The following is a 23,939-nucleotide window of genomic DNA, read 5'->3' as shown; positions in this document are numbered from 1 at the left end:
ATCTTTATGCTGCTTAGGTGATTTCCTAGAATCATAGGCTAGTAAATCATAGGTTTTCTATGTTAGTGGAAGAAATTTCTATACCAATGAAATTACACTTTCCTATATTTGCATATGAGCTGCAAGTGCTTACTGCTTAGATATGATACAGGAAAGTGATACTCTCAACCTTTAATTCACTTTTAGGAATTTGAGACTACTATTGCACTTAGAAAAAAACCCTCAAACATCAAAGACATTTATTGTTCAACAGTTTATTCTTATTTTATGATTTTGACATTTTATGCACAAATATTTTTATATCTGAGTAAAAATAGAAAAGAACTGTTTTATTTAAAATTACTAAAAAAACACGAATACATAATTGTTACTATGACAGTATAAGTGTCTTTATTTAAAGAGTAAAAACATATTGAAAAAATCCTGCTTCCCTTTACAAAAGATGGGTAATTTTTTTTCCTGGTAGCAACAGAACAATATCGACGTTGTAGTATCTGTATACCCTCTGATGACCTAGCTAAATCAAAGATTTCCAAGTATGACAAATCTGAAAACAGTTTTGTGCTATTTGAAAGTTGCACTAGCCCTTTTTAAAGGGGAGGAGTGCATAAATCACAAATGTAGAAAAACAGCAGACCTTACCAAAAATAAATGAAACAAACTTTCAAAGAAAGCTATAATTGTTCAATAATGGAGAGGTTTCAGATAATGCTTAGGCAATAAATGCATGTATTAACCTGAATTATTTCTAAAATCTGAATTATTTCTAATTTATTAATGATATATACTTGGTTTGATAAGAAACTTTTAATTTCCATGTGGAGTTTAGTTTAACTACAGGAAAGCATCTCTCTTTAGGATAACCCACCTCTAATTTAACATGCTAACTAACACATGATTTTCCAGATCTTTGCCAGTTTCAGGCAAGTTAGCTACAGATGCAAACTGCTACATATGGAGGGACATTTGAAAATAAAAGTGCCTAATAAGCCTTTCAATTCATTAGCTTCAATAATATGTACGTTTGCACAAAGCTGTAGCCCAAATTAGCCTGAAATTTTCTTGGCTAATATTTGATATCACTGGTGGATGAGGCAAATAAGGTGGCTACCAATGGAGAGAAATAGATGAAATTCTATGGGGGAAAAATGTTTCTGGAGGACACTGAGAAAAAGAAATTGGATCACTGTGGTTCCTAGACAGACAAAAATAAAGTGGATTCAATCCTTCTCCTCAACTCAACACATGTATTTGAATCAGAGATGGGATCTGAAAGAGAGAGAAAGGTTTCTCCCTTCTCCAGATGATTCTTTACCAATGAGAAAAATTTTGAGCAACTTGTAATTTTTTTTTTCCTGTGACAAAATGGGGGAGTATTACTGTCTTTCAACTTTTAGTGGTAAATTGAAGCTACATGCTGTTACTTATGAATTCATACTACCCTTTTATAATCTTTGATATAAAAGCCTTGAAACTATATAACTAAATGGCAAATGTCATTATACCACTTGCATTAACAAACTGATGCTTAAAATTGAAATTAAAGAGTTTTATTGTTCTTAGACTTCAGCTACATAAAGTATTGTAGGCATTAAAAAGATATTAAGATAGATATTAATTTTTTAAAAAGCTAGATTATTAGGGTAAGGCATTTCTTAACCTGGTAGTGGAAACTATTAGGGAAGAAAATAGAGGATAAAAAATATTTAAAATACTTTTTCCTTGTTTCCAGGATCAGTTGTTAAGAAAATTACCTTCCCTATGAATCTTGATCTCTTCTATCCAATTAACAGTCAATAACATTTACAGATCTTTTATTATGGAGTTACTGCTTTGGAAAGGGATAGAAGTAGGTTTAAGAATGATGTAGGGCATCAAGGGTCATGTCTAAGATGCCAACTCACTATCATGGAGAGCTGAAGAGATATTTATCAGTTTTTGGTTCTGGAATCAAGGAACATTCTTAAAGAACAATGAGATATTTCTGTCCAGAGTTAATTTATGGTAGGAAAATGGTTATTTACATGGAGGAAAGAGTATGAGAGTATTTTAAGATATTGAAAAGGAAGCATAAACGAAAGCCTATTTCGATTTTTAAAAATATTAGATTCCCCAAAAGTCTGGAAGCCAAATTTCCAGCTTTTCATAAGTATATGTGCAAGTAAAATATTATTTTCCTGTATGGTAAGGAACTACTGACTGATTTGAAGTCTTCATTTCATCCAGGTTAAAAAACATAATGAATATATAAGCTGCCCTGCTTAGTATAACCAGCACCGTAGGGTAATAAAACACAAAACTATTTTCTGGTTGAGGTATACCTTTTCAGGCTTTTAAACTTCTGACAGGAAAAACAGATCATTAAGATTTCTGTTAATAGCTGGTCTATTAGAATTTATATCTCTCAAAATAATTTAAATTCTTGGTCTCATGTGTGTATTTTATTCTACACATAATACAATTAATCCATATAATTGGCTTGACTTAAGCCAGATTTAAACCTGGATCTCTTTCTTCAGCATTGATCTTCTGCTAATCACCTTCTTACTGTACTTTCCTTGCAAATACAAAAATTGCCATAATGACTTGATACTGCAAGTTTAGTAATTTATTCAACTTCTTTATAACATCTCTTATTTCAGTTGTTTGATTAGATGAAACTAACAGGCATACATGCACTAGTGGTGGAAATTCCATTCTGTAGTTTTAATTAAAGTAACATCTAAGATAGCGGAGAGGGGAAACAGTCACATTTTCCAAAATTATTAAAGTATAACCTAAACTGTTTCCTGTAGATTCTTCATTTACTTTTCTTCTTTAGATGCTACTACGAATTTTTTTAAATTAATACTGACCAGATTCGGCTTTCCTGACAGATATCCAACTACCAACCACAGCGGGACAGCCTTCACATTGAAGACAGTGTGTTAATCCCTTAACACATACATATGCATATACTGAAATATATGCTCAAAGTAAAAAGATCCAAATTCACAATAGACTGAAATCTCTGTAAAAAAATCATGCATCAGAGTGTACTGTCTACAAATAAAAAAGCTTCAGATTCTGTAACAGAGCAATGCTTGTTTTAACTATTCAAAAAGGCCTCATGCTTCTAAAGTTCCTGGGCTCAATTATCTTTTTCTGTTTGTAGAGAAGCAGTAGCTAAAGCAACTGCTGTGACTGGCTGTGCAATACCATGGAGCTGCATCTTTGCAAGTTTCTTTTGTTCACACTCTGTAACCAAACGGTTCAATTCTGCTGCACTGTATCCAATAAGAGTCTTCAAATCACAAACAAACTTGTAAACAAACCTCTTGCCTTGTACTTTACAGATCATGTCTCCATCATAGTAATATCTTTAAAAAGAAAAAAAAGCACATTAGAATTATGCCAGTGATAGATAATATAGATACATTAATAACTTTACAAAACAGAAATCTAGCAGATTATCTCTGGTTATTTACCAAATCACCATAATTAATTTCTTAGAATTTTGTTAGATGCTCAACAAATATCTGATTAAATGAACATGACAGAGAAATACTGAAAGAACCATCAATATAAAAGCCAAACATTGTGTTCAATTCAAATCTAGACATACCTCATTGCAAAGATGACTTTAATGCTATGATAAAATACTGGCCAGTAAAAAACAAAACCAAACAGGCAGGTGGCTAGATGGCACAGTGAATTGAGCACTGGCCCTGGGGTCAGGGGGACCTAAGTTCAAATTCGGCCTCAGACACTTAACAAAAAAAAAAAAAAACTAGTCGTGTGACCTTAGGCAAGTCACTTAACCCCAACTGCCCTGTCTTCTCTCCAAAAAAAAAAAACATTAAAAGAAATTCAGTAAATACCAAAAAGCAATCTAAATAACGACAGAATATTTCCTAGGTATTATCAAACTGCTTCCTCATTTTCTCTTTTGTAAAAAACAAACAAAAGCTCAACAAATCACTTACTTGGAAAGGAAAGTTCCACTAACTCATTTATACTTATTTGGTATATACGAACATATTTCTATTATCCCCTTCATAAGAATGTGAATTCTTTGAGAGTAGGGATTGTTTCATTCTTAAAATCTATATCCCTAACGTCTAACATAGTATCTGGCATGTAGTGGATGCTTAATGCATGCTGGTAAATTGAATAACTGATTCATGTCAAGAGATTCCTGGTTCGTATCTGTCCCCTTCAACATTTGGGAGAGTTAGATAACACAATGGACAGAGTGCAAGGCCTGGAGTCAGGAAAACCCAAGTTTAAATCCTGCCTCAGATACTTGCTAGCCATGTGACCTGGGCAAGTCATTTAATCTTTTTCAGCCTTAGTCTTTTCAGCTGTAAAATGAGAGGGTTGGACACAATGGCGTTCTTTTCAACTCTAAATCTGATATTATTCTTACGTATCTTACTTACCCTCCTCACTCTTGGAAGTATCAATTTCTTCAAGAGATAGAATAAAAGTATTGCCCTATGGTAGAAACTTTGCTGTGATCCTGATTATTATATAGTTCATTATAACTTCCTGCCCTCCTCATGATCATTTTCCCCCCTTTTGCTCTGAAATATCCTCTTTAGGTGCCTGCCTTTCCATGCTTCTGTGTGTCAGGTGCTTCTAGTAGCTATTATTCCCTTTTTCCTAATGCAGGATGTTATCCATGGATGTACAGTCCTCTCTCGGAGGTAGCAATCTCTTTAAGCACCAAATCCCTACAGATCAGTAGTTTCCATGTAGTGTTTCTTACATGAACCCCTTAAGGGTTCACAGTAATGGTCTAAAGGATATATGTTAAAAATCTTTAATTGTATCTTATGCAAGAAATGTTCTAAATATATTTTCCCCTGTGACAAGCATATGGGTGTTTGAAACACCATAGGACTTTTTCTGCAGCAATTTGGAACCATCATGATCATGTGGACAATGACTTTAACGTTTATACAGCAATTACATCAAATGCTGACCACTTACAGCACTTACCACAAATGCTGACACTGACAAAGCTCAATGTGTTCTTGCAGTTTCTAAATCCATTGTCAAACTGTTTTAAATTGCTATGAGGATTCAACATTTGATCACAAACCCATCCCTAACAGATGGGCAAATGCATTGTCCATACCCTCATTTGTATTCTGTACACTGCACCATGCTGCACACGCTCCCTCGTCCCTACACTCTGTTAACCTGAAATAATACCTGACCAGCTGTATAATCACTTAACCAAGGTGTTAGGAACATTAGCATTCTTGTAGCATGTACATTAGAAGCCATTACTAAAGTTCTGCAGAAGCAAAGCCTATATTGCCTCTCACTGCAATATTAAGGCTGTTTTCCAATTTAAACACCCTCCAATTACTTCATTATTCTTTTTTTTTTAAGCAATCGGGGTTAAGTAACTTGCTCAAATTTGGCCAGGTGTTTCTGGGTGGGTGCTAAGTGTCTGAACCCGGGATTCCATCCCCAGGTCATCCCGACACTGGAGCTGGTGCTCTTACTTGCTGTGCTACCTGGCTGGCCTTACTTCATTATTCTTTGATCTAGTGAGTTTTCAATTGAATTGGTTGGCAACACTGCTTTTCATTTGTTCACTAAGTTCTCTAAGAAAGTAGCCAGTGTGTCAGTGGTAGAAGAGAAGTCATGTCCAATGAGATTATTTCCTTGCAAGGATTAGTTTACAAATAAATATTTTTTTAAAATGAAGCAATATATGTAAATAAACTTTGAGTATATTTGACACAATACAGTGCTCGTCATTAGCCAGTAAAAAAGTAAACATTTTGCATTTTAACTAGATATTTTTTGATTGGCTAGGGAGCTAAAAATAAAAAATGAATTTTCATCTCTCAAGACAAGAGCTTATGAAATCCTCCTACCAATTCTACCATATATTTGTGTGAGTAAGCAGTTTCACTTTATTCTTGTTGTACATAAAAAACATATGGATATACTAGAGAACAAGATTTAAAACTGTTTTTCTGGTGGTGAGTCAAGTACTGCAAAACTTATGTTCAGTGAAATGTCCAACACTGAAATTAAGTTTATATAAGATTATTAGACACTTTCCAATGTAGCTTACTGGAACTTATTTTTATTATATGTTATTTGTATTAAAAATATGTAAAATAAAGAAATGTGATATGAAGTTTTGTAGATAACAAAAGCAGATGAGGTCTTGCTGGATTATTTAATTCTTACAGAACGTCTCACATAAAATTATAGTTATGTTAAAATTCATTTTACTTCTAAAATTTTCATAATTGTAGGTAGAATAAAAAGATTTGTAAATTATAGTTAAATAATGTAAAATTTAATTTGGAGTTTTTGGGGGCAAAAATTTTCACTGTAGTTATTTTAAGTACTTAATGAATAAATCTAAAATAATATTTTGAATAGCACATGAAATCACCCGAGGAGTTTCCAACAGGTTTTTGTTGAGGTAGTTGTTGAAAGGGACTCAAGGAACAAAAATCTTTGGGAACCAGTGCTAAGGTCCTCATATCTAACAGTATAGAATATTTCTCTCTTCTCATGAAAGTATTGTTTAGTGTGACCCTCTACTGCTAGTCAATCGAGATTTCCCACCTTCTTCACCCTATTTCCATCTCTTCCTGTCACCTTACTGCTTCTCCCATAGGTCCTTTTCTTCCTGAGATATTAAAAGAGTTATTTTCTCTTCATTGTTTACCATTGACTGGATAAGGAAACATCATACATTCCCACTGATTTTCTCCCCTTTTATGTACCTTCCCATTGTTCAGTTTAATCCCACCAAAAAACATGATTCTGCCACAGGTCAGTTAGTCAATCAACTAGCATTTGCTGACTAACTACTATGTGCCAGGAACTGGGTTAAAGGCTGGAGATATAAAGAAAGGCAAAAGACAGTCCCTGCTCTCAAGAAGCTCATAGTCTAATAATGGAAACAGCAAAATAATTATGTATGAATAAGACAGACACAATATAAATTGGAGGCAACTTCAGATGGACAGCACAAAGATTAAGGAAGCCTGGGAAAGGCTTTTTGTAGAAGTTGAATCTTTAGCTGAGATCTGAAAAGAGCCATGTAAGCTGGGAGCAAGAGCACAAAAACCTAGAGGTAAAAGGGAACCTGGAGGTCACCAAGTCCCTTCCCCCCCTTTTTTTTCCTCCCCTAATTAAAGATGAAGGAACTGACATCCCAGATAAGCAAAGTGATATGTCCAAGATCACAAAGCCAGTCAGAGGCATGATAAAAATAAATCAGATGGGGGCGGCCAGGTAGCACAACGAGTAAGAGCACCGGCTCCAGTGTCAGGAGGACCTGGAGGTCGAATCCGGGCTCAGACACTTAGCACCCACCCAGAAACACCTGGCCGTGTAACCTTGAGCAAGTTACTTAACCCCAATTGCTTAGGGGCGGCCAGGTGGCTCAGTGAGTAAGAGCACCGGCTCCAGTGTTGGGATGACCTGGAGATCAAATCCCGGGCTCAGACACTCAGCACCACACCCAGAAATAACTGGCCGTGTAACCTTGAGCAAGTTACTTAACCCTGATTGCTTAAAAAAAAAAAAAGAATAAATCAGATGGTACAAATCACAAATCCAGAAATATATTATAGTTTTTCTTAGAAATGCTTTAGAGAAAGAGAATTAAAAAGTGCCTTCAGGTTATAGGGAACAAGAAGCCATTAATTTGGAGGAGAATCCCCAATAGGGCCATATTTCCTGTGAGGCAGTTAGAGCCATAAGGTGTTAGCTCTCTAGTGTGGCATTCTTTTTCTATAGATGTAAAGTATTACTTTATACAATGTTGTTTGAACTGTCTTTTATAGGATCTGAATGATCAGCAAGAACCTAGTTCTGTTCTCCCTTTCTCCCATGTTTATATTCTTTTGTTTCCTATAAGTGACAATTCCTAATCTTTTTGTGGAAAAGATAAAAAAAACGATAAAGATAGAAAAGCATCAGTTACATGATGGATGGTTTCAGAACTGGTTGAATGAATGGTCAGACTCATAAAGTAACTGTTAGTGGTCCAATGTTGACAAAATAAATATTTAGTGCAGTGCCCTGAGATTATCTGTGCTTGGTCCTTCCTCTTTAGATTTTTTACCAATAACCTGGATAAATTCACAGATGGCATGTTTGCAAATGTGAAGATAACACACAAAGTTAGAAAGAATATATAACATGGTGGATAAAAACTGAGATCCAAAATGATCTTCACTAGCTCTAGCACTGGGCTGAATTTAATAAGATGAAATTTAACAAGGAAAAAGGTAATCTTGTATTTGGGTTAAAAAAAAATGCTCCAGAGAGAGTAAGAAGCAGTATTTTCCTTTATATCCACCAATTCCTCCAAATAGATCCACAAAATACACTAGATTGAATCCTGATGTGGAAATCCAAGAAAAAGTTAGAATGAGTCATTATTTCAGACCAAATTAGCATAGGGAAGATAGACATAAGTCTCTGGATACTGAGGTCAAGATCTAGCTAGGATCATGCAGCAGCATGTAACACTCTCAGGGGTGGGGAACCTGAGGCCTCAAGGCCACATGTGGCCTTCTAGGTCAAATGCAGCCCCTTTGACGAATCCAAACCTCATAGAAGAAATCCCCTTAATAAAATGATCTGTTCTGTAAAATTTGGACTTGGTGAAAAGGCTACAATGAGGATCCAAATCCAGGTCAGGAACTTGCAGCTCAGACCAGGGGATGGCAATGAGACTTTCATCAGACAACTCTGGGAGCACTGAAAGCTTGCAGGTCACTAGCCTATGGTCCTAAGAGCCTGGAATAACACAATCTTTAATTTTCTCCAACCAAGCAACAACAGGACCAATCCAGATCTTCTCTCCAGATATGTACAGAACCTAGACCCTAACATACAGTATAAAATCAGAAGGTAGGCTGTAAAAATTTATAAGCAAACAAACAAAAAAAAAGAATCCTACCATAAAAAGTAATTAGGGATGCTCAAGACACAAAAGTCAGAAAAAGAGAATGACTCCAAAAAATCTATAAGCAATGCCTCAAAGGAAAACACAGCCTGGGCATAAATTCAACCATAATTCCTAAAACAGATAAAGCAACAGCTAAAAAATGTTTTTACAGGGAAAGCTAGGTGGTGCAGTGAATAGAGCACTGGCCCTGGAGTCAGGAGAACCTGAGTTCAAATATAGCCACAGACATGTAATACTTACTAGCCGTGTGACCTCGAGCAACTCTCTTAACCCCAATTGCCCTGCCCCCCCACAAAAAAAAATGTTTTTATAGGGGTGGCTAGGTGGTGTAGTGAATAGAGCACCAGCCCTGGAGTCAGGAGTACCTGAGTCAAATCCAGCCTCAGGGGCTTGACACACTTACTAGCCGTGTGACTTTCAACAAGTCACTTAACCCCAAGTGCCCTTCAAAAAAAAAAAAAGCAAAAAAAAATTTTATAAATGAATTGAGAATACCAGAGGAAAACACAGGACAAAAACAGAGCTATGGATAAAAATGTTTGGAAAGTGAATTAACAATCTGGCACAAGAACCACAAAAATTTGCCAAAGCAAAAAACTCACTGAAAACTAGAATAGAACTAATAGAAGTTAAAATGATTCCATGAGATGTAAGAAATATTAAAACAAAGTCAGAAGACTGAAAAAAGGGAAAAAAGATAAGGAATCTTACAGCAAAACGACTGACCTGGAAAACAGATTGAGGAGAGAGAAATTAAAAATCATTGGATTACTTGAGTGTCATGCCAAAAAATAAAAAGAGTCTAGACATTATACCTCAAGATATCATAAAAAAAAAAACTGCCTAGAACTGAGAAAACAGAGAGCAAAATATAAATAGAAAGAATTCACTGATCACCTCCTGAAAGAAACCTCAAAATGGAAATTCATAGGAACATTAAAGCCCAAAGGCCAGAGCTGCCAAGTCAAAGAAAAAAAGACTCTAAGCATTCAAAAAGAAAGTACTGAGGAGTCAGTCAGGATCATACATGACTTAGCAGCCACCACTATAAAGGAATATAGAACTTGGAACATGATATTCTAAAAGGCAAAAGATATAGGCTTAAAGTCAAGAAAAATTCATTCAAAAAACCTGGTAGAATCCTACTGGAAAAAAAAAACCCAAAACAAAAAACAGACCTTTAATGAAATAGAGGACTTCCAAACATTGCTGATGAGAAGACCAGAACTACATAAAATTCTTAAGTTAAAACACAGGAGTTAAGAAAAACATAAAGAGATAACAGAAATAAACAATGATAAAGGAGTAAACAAAGAAGGCTCACATTCTAATATGGAGAGATGATATATGTGTTTCCTCTGAATCCTACCCTCATCAGGGACTATAAGAAGGAGTCTAATTAGGGGTGGCTAGGTGGCGCAGTGAACAGAGCACGGGCCCTGGAGTCAGGAGGACCTGGGTTCGGAGTTGCCCTTAGACACTCAACACAAAAACTAGCCGTGTGACCTTGGGCAAGTCACTTAACCCCAACTGCCCTTAAAAAAAGGCAAAAAAAAGGGATTCTAATTAGACAGATGGTTTTGTAGTGGTTATGTCACATTTTGTTCTTAAGAGAAGAATGGAAAATTGAGGTTAGAGAATTATCTCACAATCAGGGTGCATAAGAGAGATCCATACAGAAAGGAGGATGGGAGTAAGGGGGCAACTGAACCTTACTCTTACTAGAACCGATCAAAGGAGTGAAGAACACACACACACACACACAGAGTAAAGAAAAATGCATTTCACTCAACAGAGAGAGGGAGGATAGGGAATTAGAAGACTGAAAGATTAAGTGAGGGATCAGTCCTAAGCAAAGCAATCTCTTAAAAGATGTACAAAAATATTCATGGCTCTTTTGAGGTGGCAAAGAATGGGAGTTTGAGGGGAGTGGCTATCAGTGGGGAAATAGCTGAACAAGTATGGTATAAAACGTAATGAATACTATTGTACTGTAAGAAATAATAAAGAGGATAATTTCTGAGCAAGCTAGGAACACTTGCATGAAGTGATACAGAATGAAGTGAGAAGAATCATGATATTCATGTATAGAATCTTGACAATGATATGGTAAAGACAAACAACTTTGAAAAAATTAGGGATGTTGATCAGCCCAATGACCAAGTATAACAATGAAACATGCTACCTACTTCCTGACACAGGTAAAAGATACAAAGTGAAGAATGAGTCATGTGTACATGAGTGTGTGAGTATGTAAATGTGTATATGTATGTGTGTACACACATACACACACACACACACACACACATTCTTTTAATCATGGCCAATGTGGAAATCTGTTTTGCTTGACTATCTGTTAGCAACCAGGGTTTTTTTTTTTTTTCCCCCCATTCTTAATTGAGGAGGGAGAAAATATGAGGGAGAAAGATTAGATTTTTGCTGACTGAAAAAAGATTTTTTTTTTTGCCTTTTGGAGGGCAATTGGGGTTAAGTAACTTGCCCAAGGTTACACGGCTACTTTTTTTTGGTGTGGGTGTCAAGTGTCTGAGGCCGGAATTGAACTTGGGTCCTCCTGATTCTGGGGCCAGTGCTTTACTCACTGCACCACCTAGCCACCCCAAGATTTTTTTTCTTTAAAAACTGCCTTCACAAATTCCAGAAGGAAAGAAATAAAGTTGTCAGTTTGTCTGAAAAAGGTCCAGAGGTTTTAATGGACTGTAAAATTCAGTGCGCTAATGATTTCTACTTTTGCTCTAAAAGTTACATTTTTCAAGAAAAAGAAAGTGATGGTGACTAGTTAGCATAGTTTAGGAAAGATAGTGACAAACTGAAGGGCAATGTACTCCTTAGGTTTTCATGACATCTTCCTCCTGGTACTTCTGCCTCTCTATCTCTTTAACTGGCTCCATCTCAGTGTTCTTTGACAGATTTTCATCCAGGTCATGACCACTGACCAAGGATATCCTCAAGGCTCTGTCCTAGGCTCTCTTATCTTTTCCTTTTATATTATTTCACTTGATGATCTCATTGGCTCCCATGATTTCGGCTCTCATCTCCATGCAAATTATTCTCAGATAGTTACCCTAGCCCTAACCTACCTCTCTCCTGACCTCCAATTTCACAATTCAAACTGATTATTAGACATTAGAACTATGTCTATTATGTCTAATAGACATTAGAACTCTTAGGCATTTTAAATTCAACATGTCTAAAACTAAACTTACTTTTTTTCTAAAATCCTCCTCTCTTTCTAACTTCCCTATCCCAGTCACATAGGCTCACAACCCAGGTGTCACCTTTGTCTTCTCACTTTCTACCACCTTCCATTCTCCCTCCTCCCCCACCCCATAACCAATCAGTCACCAAGTTAGTCATTCCTACCATCCCAGCATCTTTTATATGTGTTTCCCCCACCCCACACCCTGATAGTCAACACTCAGGTGCAAGCCCTCATCACTTAGGTCCTGAACTACTGCAACAGCCTCCTGGCTTGTCTTCCTGCCTCAAGTCTCTCCTTATTTCGGTCCATTCTCCACAAAGCTTTCAGGTTCATTTTACTAAAGAGCAAGTTGGACCATATCACTGCCCCCCCACCCCAATCAATCAACTTCAGTGGCTCCCCATTACATCCAAAATCAAATACAGAATCTTCTGTTTGGCTTTTAAAGCTTTCCATTACCTTGCCCTTTCCTATCTTTCCAGTATTTTTACTCCTTTTACCTACCACCTCCCCTTCCCTCAACAATACAGTACCACTGGTCTCTTTGCTATTGTTCACACATGACATGCCATCTCTTGACTCATGGCATTTTCACTGGCTGCTTCTCATGGCTGGAATGATCTCCCTCCTCATTCCTACTCCTAACTTTCAAGTCTCAGCTAAAATCTCACATCTTGTAAGAAGCCTTCGCTAATGATCCTTAATGCCAGGTGCCTTCTCTCTGTTTATTATTTTCAATCTGACGGGCATCTTGTACATGGTTGTTTATATGTCTCCTTCACTAGACTGTTAGTTCCCTGAAAGCAGGTAATTACTTTTATTGTTCTTTATATCCCCATACTTAGAACAGTCTCTGGCAGAAGCAGTAAATAAATTCTTTCTGACTGACTTAAACCAAGATAGCGAAGGGCCTTTGAGTTCATTGTGTACAAGGACTGATATAAGGAACTGGGGATATTTAGCTCAGTAAAAAGATGATTCACAGGTTGGTGGATAAGACAGGGATGATATGGTTTCAAGTATCTGAAAGGCTATTATGTAAAACAATGATTAAACTTGCTCTGCCCTAATAGGACTTCATAAAGTTTAATGGAAAAATTAAGTTTGATGTCAGGAAAAAAATTTTCTAACAATTTAAGCAATCCCAAAGTAGAATGGGATGCCTTAGGAGGTAACATCTGTCCTTAGGGGTCTTCAAGCAGAGTCTAGATGGCTTCTTGTTGGGCACATTGTAGTGCTGATTCTTTTTTGAGTATGGATTAGAGTAGGTAGACACCCAGCTACCTTTAAACTAAAAAATTCCAGGTTTAGATCAGGTTTTATTTTTCCTTCTACTGACATAAATTATCTACATACTCTAGTCAGCTATGCAAACAAGAAAATCTGCTCACTGTCACAGTTATAAAACAAAACAAAAAAAATAGCTTTGTTTTCTTGGCATCCCCAAAAGATTATGTCTTTAAAAGTTTTGGTTTTGGGCTGGCTAGGTGGAGCAGTGAATGAAGCACTGGCCCTGGAGTCAGGAGGATCTGAGTTCAAATCCGGCCTCAGACACTTAACACAAAACTAGCTGTGTGACCTTGTGCAAGTCACTTAACCCCAATCGCCCCTCCAAAAAGCAAAAATTAAAAAAAAAAAGTTTTGGTTTCATTTCTAGTATCATAAAAACAATTATAATTTTTAAAAACTGTGAAATTTTATTTCCTAAAATTATAGCAGATTTAGAAAGTATAACAATAAACCAAAAAGTTATATGTGCCTCAAAAGCAGTAATTTTAAATATAATTTTAAAAATCAGCTTGTAAGAAAGTATCAGTTTTAGTTTTTGTTGATATTAAATATCTTAATAAAATAGAAATAATGGAAAAGGGCAAAAACAGGATTTTAAAGAAACTATACAAATATTTTATAACATTTTTTTACACAGATATTTTTATGTTTACACAATTCCTGATTTCTACAATATAATAGGTGAGAAGCAAGTCTAAACAACAGTTATTTTGAAAAAAAGTTCCAAAAAATTGAGCAAATTACTTACCTTAAAGCCCGACTAAGTTTCTCATAGTTCATAGTAGGCTTATTTTTACGCTGTCCCCATTTTTGTGCTACCAATTCAGGCTGATTTAGCTTAAACTCTCCTTCGTCTCCAACCCAGGAAATGCAGTCTCGAGCATCTTTGTCAGTAAGAAGTTCCAATAAAAACTGCCACAGTTGAATCTGTCCATTATTTCCTATTCAGATAGAGTTAGAAGCCACAACCATCATTCTTATACGTGGAACAAAGAATAAATAAGTAATATATTCCTTTGGTTTACAATCCACTGATATTAGCAATACAAATACTTGCTTACTACTTGAATCCCCCTTGAGAGGAAATTCCATTTTCATGCTATAGTTCATCTGTAATGAAAATTCCCAGATACGATTCTAACATACATATGTAATTTGGATAACATATTAGGAATGTAAATACTTGATAATAAAGAAGGTAGGAAAATACCAGTTCTGTTTCCAGGTGAACTTCTATCCTCTCCAGAAATTCGTGGTGCTCTTTGTACTTTAGCTGTCTTTGCACTACTACTTATAACTTTAATGGTGGTTGGTGTGGTGGGCTGTACTGATGCTGGTATAATCTGAACAGCTGAAACATAACAGAAAAAGCAGTTATAATTTCCTAATAAAAGACATGCACAATATTCTGGGAAAACATACATGCAATTTATCTTAATTCCTTTCCTTTAACTTAGTTTTAGGAAAAGACAGTATCTTGACAGTCACAAGATAACTTGACAAGAAAAAGATCCAAAGTTTTTAGCATTATGATAAATAATATGTTTTATACAAATGACTTGGCATATATTCAACTTGATTCTCCTTTTGAAAAATGAGTCACAATGATATATATGGGACTGAAATTGACACTAGAGGTGTCAAACTCTCACCTGCAAAACCAACCAGATTAAATTAAAATTGGAAAATGTTTAACTATGAAAAAAGAACAATACAGATTATATTAATTTGTGGTTTTCTAAGTTACTATGTGGGCCATAGGAATCCCTTTCTATTTGAGTTTGACACTTTTTATCTATACTATGAAAAGGCAGTGTGAAGTAATGGTTAATCATGTGGTCTTGGAGCCAGGAAGACCTGGATTCGAGATATCTGACACACACTAGCTGTACGATTCCAAGTGAATCCCTTAACTTTTCAGTAACCCAGGCAATTCTTTAAGATTATAAATTTCAGAGAAGGTGCTGATCTGTCTTGGTAGAGGATATTCCTCACTGGCAACTTCCTACACCAATGAAATCACAGGTCTCATTAAAAACAACAATACTATGTGTAATGTAATGTAAATGGGAAGATCTTTTCATCCATTAATAGGCCCATGTGACCTGCTTAAGTCACATGGAAGCCTAAGTCACATGAAGCCTGTGGTAGGAGGAACTTGTTGAATGACTGGAACAGGAGGGAGGGAGCAGGAAGAGGCAGAGCTGAAGCAGAGCAGAAAAGAAGTTGGTCAGAGCAGTTAAAGCTGAGGGAGAAAGAGGAAGCAAGCAACTTCACCATGAGTATTTATTTGTGGGAAGGCCCTAGCAGGGGGAAGTCTTGGGGATGGCGGTGCCCCCTGGGTTGTTATTGTGTATAGATTTTCTTTGTTGCTATGACAGATTTGGCTTTCTGGTGTTTGAATAAACGTTTTGGTTCTGTCTTCCATGTAAAGAATCTGTTATATTTTGCGATTCAAACATGAGAATATGCTTGCATATTCGTAGCAGCTACTGTGGGTATCGCATTGGCGAAATACTATGTTATGTCTTATTACACTGTAACTACATAAGCACATATTCTATACTTTTTATATTTTCCAAATATAGGAAAATTCTGTTGATCAACTATTCTAACTAGTTGTTAGCATAACAAATGAATAAATGATTTAAAGAAATATCAAATTTTATACAGGCACTGTGGTATGGAGATCCATCTTGGAAAGTCAGAGTGGGGATGTGGGAGGATACAGGAGAGAGCAGATTGGGGGAGGGGATATACAGTGGGATTGCTGTTTTGGGGTGGTGGGTAGGGGAAAGATGGGGAGAAAATTTGTAAATCAAAATCTTGTGGAAATGAATGCTGTAAACTAAGAAATATTAAATTTAGTTATGGACTAGCAAGTAACAAACTAAATGAAAACTAAGGCTTAAAATATAGTAAATTATATTTATAAAGTTGATTCAAAAAGGTTTGTAATTTGCTTTTAAGAAATAAAATGTTTTTTCTTCTAAGTGAGGAAACCATTTTAAACCGATAAACTATAGACCTATATACTCACGTTGATCAATAGTAACTGTTGCTATTTCACCCATGTGTTGTTCTTGGCTAGCCAATACATCTGAAGAATAAAGAAAAAAATATTAATCATCATTTAATTTTGCTCAATGTAAAACCCAAGTTAATAGGTAAACCTGAAGCCAAGTGTTTTTTCAAAAAATGAAGAAAATATGATTAAAAAATTTAATGATGATTTTGGCTGATGTTATAAACAATGGTAATTGATATTTTTATTTGTTTGTAAAGAATAAATTATAACTAGCAATGGGAGAAAATTTCCATTACTACTACACACAGAATTTTAATATATATAAACATAATATACAAACATAATTTTAACAAGCAGAAATAAACTTTGAGAACTATGGTTCTCTAAATGTAAAGAACTATGTTAAACTATAATATGACGAAGTATAAGATGGAGGAATTGTTCAATATCAATCAACAATGTAACAATTACAACACCTGAAAAAGCTATGTGATCTTAGGCTGAATTAAATTATAATGTTAAGGACTAATGAGCTGATAATCCTACTACGTTGTTCTCTACTCAGATGGTTTTTGCCTTTTTTTGTACCTCTATCTCTTAGATCAGTAAGAACCTGGTATAAACTTAGTAAGTGCTTATTGACTGACATTGAGAAGCTGGAAAACATTCACAGGCGGGTAACCAGGATGGTGAAAGGCCTTGAGGTCATACCACATGAGGCTTGGTTGAAGGAATTTGTGATGTTTGGCACAGAGAAGAGTTAGGGGATATGTAATAGCAGTCTTCAAATCTTTTAAGGAATGTCATGAAAAAGAAGAACTGGATTTATCCTACTTGTCCTCAGAGGGCAGAACTAGGAGGAAAGGGTAGATGACGCCAAGAGGCAAATTTAGGTTTGATGTAAAGAACATTTTTTTTTGACAATTAGAACTAATTAAAATGGAATGGGTTTCCTTGTGAGGTAGTGGGGTCCCCTTCACTGGAGATTTTCAAAGAAAAGCTGGATGACTAGTTGCCCATTTTGTTTCAGAGAATGCAATTAATGCAAATGGATTGGGTTAGATGATTTCCAAGGACCTTTCCAACTCTAAAATTCTGCAAAATATCACATTCACACAAAAGAAAATCTTAAACATTTGAAATGGCACTTAAGGTGAAAATAAAAATTGAGATGGATTCTTAAATAAAAGTTATAAAAGACTGAAGTTAACAAATTTACACAATATATGATAGATTTAACATACATTTTCGAAGGAGCTCCAAATGACTCCACAGAATTTCTCCTCGTGGGACCCTCTGAAAAAAATCTTCTTGGTTGAGACTACACAATTCTCTTCCTGAAATGCTTAGTGTAGGTAGGTCTATATCAGTCATACTGAATTCCTTCATTACCCAAACCACCCAATGGAGGACTTGGTCTGTTGACCATTGTATGGGATCTAAAAACAAGGTAAGAAATCTCCATTAGTTAAAGCCTGTTTTGCTATACCTTATTCATATTGGACAGCATATGCTATTTCTTACAGTTAAAACTTATCAACGTGAAAAATAACCAGTAATAAAGTCGTCAATGATAAAAAAAAAAAACCCCAACCCACCAAAACCATGTGGATAAAATGCTGGGTATAGCCATCATCCAGTGAAGCAATTCTTATGGAGAAGGGGTCAGTCATCACCAATTGTTAATCAATTTCTACATATAAGATGGGAAGGGGAAGAGAAGGGAATAAGCATAGTGCCTCCTTTGGGTCAGGAATATGCTAAATGCTTTACAGATATCTCATTTGATCCTCATAACAACCCTGAGAAGTAGGTGCTATTATTAACCTCATTTTACAACTAAGTAAACTGAGACAAAAAGAAGTTAAGTGATTTGCTCAAGGTCACATAGCTACAAATTATTTCTGAGGGTGCATCTGAACTCAGGTTGTCTGACTTCCTGGCCCAAAAATGTATCCCTTGTATTGCCAGATGTCTTAGGAAAGCAAGGCTGGATAAAGCAGGAAGGAACCCCGAGGAAGAGACCAAATGTATCAGGCCAAGTAAAATTATCACCAGTATCTTGACCATCATATCTTCTCAGACTCTGAGGGAGACAGTCGAGGACTCTGAACCCAAGAGCCATGAAAATAAAAATAGAGTGTCTAACCATCATCCTGGGAGGCAATCCCCTGTGCAAATGTAGCCTGGGATCTGTTCCAACAGAGACTATCACCATAGCTACTTAAGAACTAGAAAAGAATGTTCTTAGCACTATAAAGTGGCTCAAAAATAAGAAATTGATGATTTTTATCAATGGAAATAACATGACAGAAAAAATAATAGCATTTACTTTGATGCTGCAGGCTAAGGACAACATGGAACATGTCTACCTGACCTGTAGCTGAAACCTTCCATATACTCCTTTAGAATGTAGCTACTTGAAAGAAAAGGACATTTGTTTTTCTATTTGTATCTCTAGCACTTAAATTGGTACTTTGTATAAAATAAACACTTAATAAATGATTTACTTATTATTCACTTGGGAATCAGGAAGATCAAGGTACAAATACTACCTGTGAGCCTGTTTCTCATCTGTAAAATGGGTAAAATATCTGTAACAGCTACCTCTGATGCTTAAATGAATAAAGTGCTATAAAATAATATTGCTAAATTTTGACTGAAAAAAATTAGACTGAAATTCTAGGAGTCAAATATATTTTGGGGCCATATTTATTTTCCTCAGCTGGTTTTGAACCCTGCCCTCTCTCTCAAATCCTGTCCCCCAACTATAAATGTCTGATAGTTTCATTTACTGTTATCAGTCATTTTAAAAGATGATCACACTGAAGAGAATATAGCAAATTATCCAAGTTTTAGTAGTCCATTTATCTCTTTCAGGGCAATATGATGCTATTTAATGCAGAAAAAGAGATAACGTATTAAGTGGATTCTCAGATTTACTCCTATTAAAATGTGAACAACTAGGATCAAATTGAGACCCAGGTTCCTATGCCTGTCAAGAGACCATGAGGACTGCCCCCACCCCACTGTGCCCCAGAGGACTGGAACTGTAGCTGCAGAGCAAAATCAAGACCCAAGTCTAGCAGAGGGCCAGTGCTTGGGTTTCTGGGTCAGAGCTTCTGGCCTCAGAGACCAACTGTGGCTGGCTAGGAGTGTAACTGGCATTAGGAGACAAGAGGACTTGCAGGCTGAGTTGGTCATAGGTTCTTTTGGACCACTGGAGGATGGAGGAACACTCCTCCATCCCAGCAAGCTCCACTTTCCCATCCTCCTCTTGCTTCCAAATAGCCACTGAAAATTAGAAGATAAATAAAATTTTAAAACAACAAATATTCCTTAGGGACTGTGAACTTTACCAGTAATTTGCCAGCCCCATTTTCATTTTGCTTCCCCCCACCTTTATAATCTCAACCCAATAATTAGCACTTCAATTGTTCTCTATTTGCCACCTTGTTCTGTCACTGCTCATCTGCTCAAACTTCAGCCCAGGCTGAGATGGTACTTGTACTACATATGGTACTTGTACTCCTACCCATAAGCTGCCAAACCTAGCTGAAGAGAAGTCTCACTGAAGTGCTACTTGTGTACAATACAAATTCATGGTATCCAACCTCAAGTGGGTCATCATTGAAGTAAGCCAGAACTTTTATTCTTTCCTAACTGGCTGCCTATTTCATTTCCTACAGAAGCTATTCCAAACCTTTTCTTCTCCCTTTAAGACTCACACATTTCCCTGTATCCCCCTTTTTCCTCTTTAGCTTAGGATTTCATCTTTTACTTTATGGAGAAAATTAAGGCCATTCAACACAAGTTCCCTCTTTTATCAGTCTCCATCTCAAAAATCCTCCTTCTTTTCCCTAGTCTCGGACAAAGAAGCCTTCTATCACCAAATGCTCACTGGACATTTCAACCTGGATGTCTCAGAAACATCTCAAATCTAACATATCTAAAACAGAATTTACCCCTTCTCCCTACCTGTAATGGATGTAAATGGGAAGATCCTTCCTATCCATTAACAGGCCCATGTGACCTGCTTAAGTCACATGGAAGTCTGACACACGAGTTTGTCACATGAAGCCTATGGTGAAAGGAGCTTGCTGAATGGGTGGAGCAAGAAAGGTGGAGGAGAGCTGAGAAGAAGTTGGTCAGAGAAGATAGAGCTGAGGGAGAGAGAGGAAGCAGGAAGCAGCACTGTGAGTGTTCATTTGTGGGAAGGCCCTAGCAGGGGGGAAGGTGGTGTCCCCTGCATTGCTACTGTGTATAGATTTCTTTGTTGCTACAACAGATTTAGCTTTCTGGTGTGTAAAATGTTTTGATTCTATCTTCCATGTGGAGAGTCTGTTATATTTTTTGATTCAGATTTACACAGGCATATTCATAGCCACCATAGGCACTGTTAATATCACATTGGCACCACATTTGGTGATGAAGATGCTTCCTCTCAGGGGAGCTAGGTGTCACAGTGAATACAGCACTAGCCCTGGAGTCAGGAAGACCTGAGTTCAAATCTGGCCTCAGACTCTTAACACAAAAATTAGTGTCACCTTGGGCAAGTTACTTAACCTCAACTGCACTACCTTAGCCCCTCCAAAAAGAAAAAAAAAATATGCTTCCTCTCTCTCCCTCAGCTCTGACCAACTTCCTCTGGGCTCTGCTCCACCCTTCCAGCAAGCTCCTTCCACCACAGGCTTCATGTGACTCAGGCTTCTATGTGACTTAAGCATGTCACAAGGGTCTATTAATGGGTGGAAAAGATCTTCCCATTACATTACCATTACATTTAGTCTCAAGATCTTTTATATCCATTACACAGGTTAATAGGAGTTTAAGAGTAACTGGTGTCAAAAGAACTTTACAACAACATAACAGGGATGACACAACAGAGATGACACAAAATAAGCAAATAAAACAATATCTTAGGGTGGGGCTTGAGCACAAGCACTCCATCATTCCCCCCCTCAAATGAATGGGGCCCAAAATCTTGGGGTAAGGGGCGAAGGTCTCTTCTTCCATAGCTACTTCCTGCTGAAATTGGACGTAGAGATGTCCCTGTCCCAAGAGGTCCCATTCGAGAGGTTAGTTCTTAGCTGGTATCCAGACCTTGACTGATGCCAGGTCCAGGGGTGACACATCACAGTCGTGTACAGGGAGTGGCATCTGGCTTAAGCCATCAGGCATCTGCAAGTAGAGGGTACTAAGCTTACAGGAGACAAATCTAGTAAACAAGTTTAACAGACAAAAAGCCAAAAAGAAACACGGGGACAGTAACCAGAAACAGGGCAGATATGGGGTTAGCCATGCTACTGGAATCCATGAACCCACTATCATAGTCTCATTCAAGGTAGAATATAAGCATTAAGAGTACAATTTGGTAATCAAGTGTTATCTTTCCTGTCTGCTATAATTTTCACAGTCTCTGGAACATCACCTGGCTTCCTCTTTACCCATACTTTAGCTCCAAATTTTTTTCTATCAGTAGAGCCAAACTCTTCAGTTTCTCTGATAGTTATTTCAGAAAGAGGATCAATTTTCACAAGGAATAACGATCAGTTGAACAGTTCCATTATTTTACAAAACTGTAGAGGTTCTTCACCTAAATTTTAGAATGTCATCATAATTTCTCCTTGATAATTAGAATCTATTACTCCAGCCAATACGTGTATTTCTCAAGCTGCTAATCCTGATTTAGAAACTATTCATCCAAAATGATTTTTAGGGATTCTCATACATATTCCAGGGGAGATTTTTCTTATTTCTTTTCTATCCAATCAAAAGTCCTCTAAACAATATAAATCATAACCTGCCAAATCGTGTTCCTGGATATAGTGCTGGAACATCTTGCCTCATAGTTCAATACTTAATATTTGGAATCTTATGATTTTTTTTTGTTTTCTAATTTGCAGATTTGGGGCCATCATTCTGGCTAGAGGTGTACTTCCTCCCAATGGTCTATTTTTTTTTTTTTTAAAGAAAATCACAACATTAAAAAAACATATTTTAAAATTTATTTTTCATTTTCAACATTCATTTCCACACAATTTTGAGTTACAATTTTTTTCCCTGTCTTTCCCCTACCACCCACCCCAAGATAGCAAGCCTACTGAATATCCAATCTCCTCTCTCTTATATCCTCCCCAATACCCCCTTCTAACTTTCTATTAGGGCATGATGGATTTCTATCCTCAGTGCCTGTATGTCTTATTTCCCAGTTGCATGTAAAAAACAATTTTTTTTTAACATTTGTTTTTAAAAATTTGTTTTCCAGATTCTTTCCCTTTTCCCCTCCTCACCCAGGCCCAGTGGGAAAATAAGCAATTCAATATAAGTTGTATATGTGTAATTATGCAAAATGTTTCCCTAGTAGTTATATTGTGAAAGACTAACTATATTTCTCTCCATCCTATCCCACCCCCCACTTATTCTATTTTCTACTTTGATCCCGTCCCTTTTTGATCCCCCCTCTTACCCACTTCCTCCCTACTTTCCTATAGCGTAAGATACCCAAATGAGTGTGTATTATTCCCTCCTTAAGCCAAATTCAATGAGAGTAAGGCTGACCCATTCCTTTTCACCTTCTTGCTCTTCCCCTCCATTGTAACAGTTTTCTCTTGCCTCTTTTATATGAGATAATTTACTGTATTCTATCTCTCCGTTTCTCCTTCTCTCATTATATTCCCCTCTCATCTTAATTTTGTCTTTTAGATAACATCCCTTCCTATTCAACTGATCCTGTGACCTCTATGTACATATAGATGTGTATGTGTGTGTGTGTGTGTGTGTGTGTGTGTGTGTATTCCCTTCAACTATCCTCATACGGAGAAAAGTCTCATGAGTTATAATTATCATTTTTCCATATAGGAATGTAAGTTCAACTTTAATAAGTTCCTTATGATTTATTTTTCCTGTTTACCTTCTCATGCTTCTCTTGCTTCTTGTATCTGAAAGTCAAATTTTCTGTTCAGCTCTGTTTTTTTCATCAAGAATACTTGAAAGTCCTCTATTTCACTGAATGACCATATTTTCCCCTGAAGCATTTGTGATAGTAATGGCAATTAAAGATTCCCCTGTTATTGGCTTGGTTTTCAAACTGATTGTGTTAAAAACCAGAGCTTGTTAATCCCACCTGTGGGATGGACTTGTTGATGTGAAAAGAAAGTCCTGAACTGGGAGGAGCTGGTGACGTAGATTTGGAGAGACAAGAGAGAGGCGGAAGATCTTTTTCGAAGCAGCACCTCGTGGAGAGAGAGAGACTAAGAGAATTGCTGGTGGCCACTTTGAATTGCCCTGGACTTTTGAGACCTGCCCCCGGAGCTGCCAAGGACTGAGGAGACATGGCTGTTTTGCTGGTACTTTGTATGTCTGTTTTGATGTTGTTTTGCCAGATTTGTCCACTGGTGAAAGACAGTCCTTTTGTTGAAGAAGTCCTGGAACCTGGCTGTTCGCTAAGAAGC

The 23,939-nt window shown here is 36.7% G+C and overlaps 2 protein-coding genes across 11 annotated transcripts in view; one reads left to right on the top strand and one right to left on the bottom strand.

Annotated features, from left to right (window-relative positions):
• The window catches only part of ATP5PF (ATP synthase peripheral stalk subunit F6), a 393,425-nt gene that overhangs the window by 296,194 nt on the left and 73,292 nt on the right, over positions 1 to 23,939 (top strand). The window lies entirely within an intron of this gene.
• GABPA (GA binding protein transcription factor subunit alpha) overlaps positions 239 to 23,939 on the bottom strand; it is an 87,827-nt gene continuing 64,126 nt past the window's right edge. For 9 of the 10 annotated variants that reach the window (XM_069062955.1, XM_069062952.1, XM_069062954.1 and 6 more), the window contains 5 exons: positions 17,730 to 17,924; positions 16,498 to 16,557; positions 14,668 to 14,808; positions 14,206 to 14,398; positions 239 to 3,359 (listed from right to left, as the gene is read on the bottom strand). In XM_069062955.1, the coding sequence (XP_068919056.1) occupies positions 3,131 to 3,359; positions 14,206 to 14,398; positions 14,668 to 14,808; positions 16,498 to 16,557; positions 17,730 to 17,924 (818 nt within the window). In that variant the 3' untranslated portion in view covers positions 239 to 3,130. The remainder of the gene's footprint in view (positions 3,360 to 14,205; positions 14,399 to 14,667; positions 14,809 to 16,497; positions 16,558 to 17,729; positions 17,925 to 23,939) is intronic. The other variant, XM_069062959.1, reaches the window with a different exon arrangement.

This window comes from Petaurus breviceps, unplaced genomic scaffold, assembly GCF_028583685.1.
Source record: "Petaurus breviceps papuanus isolate PSGF00001 unplaced genomic scaffold, PetGlider_PUasm1.0 90515, whole genome shotgun sequence".
Lineage (NCBI taxonomy): Eukaryota > Metazoa > Chordata > Mammalia > Diprotodontia > Petauridae > Petaurus > Petaurus breviceps.
This window is presented reverse-complemented; position numbering and strand designations above follow the sequence as displayed.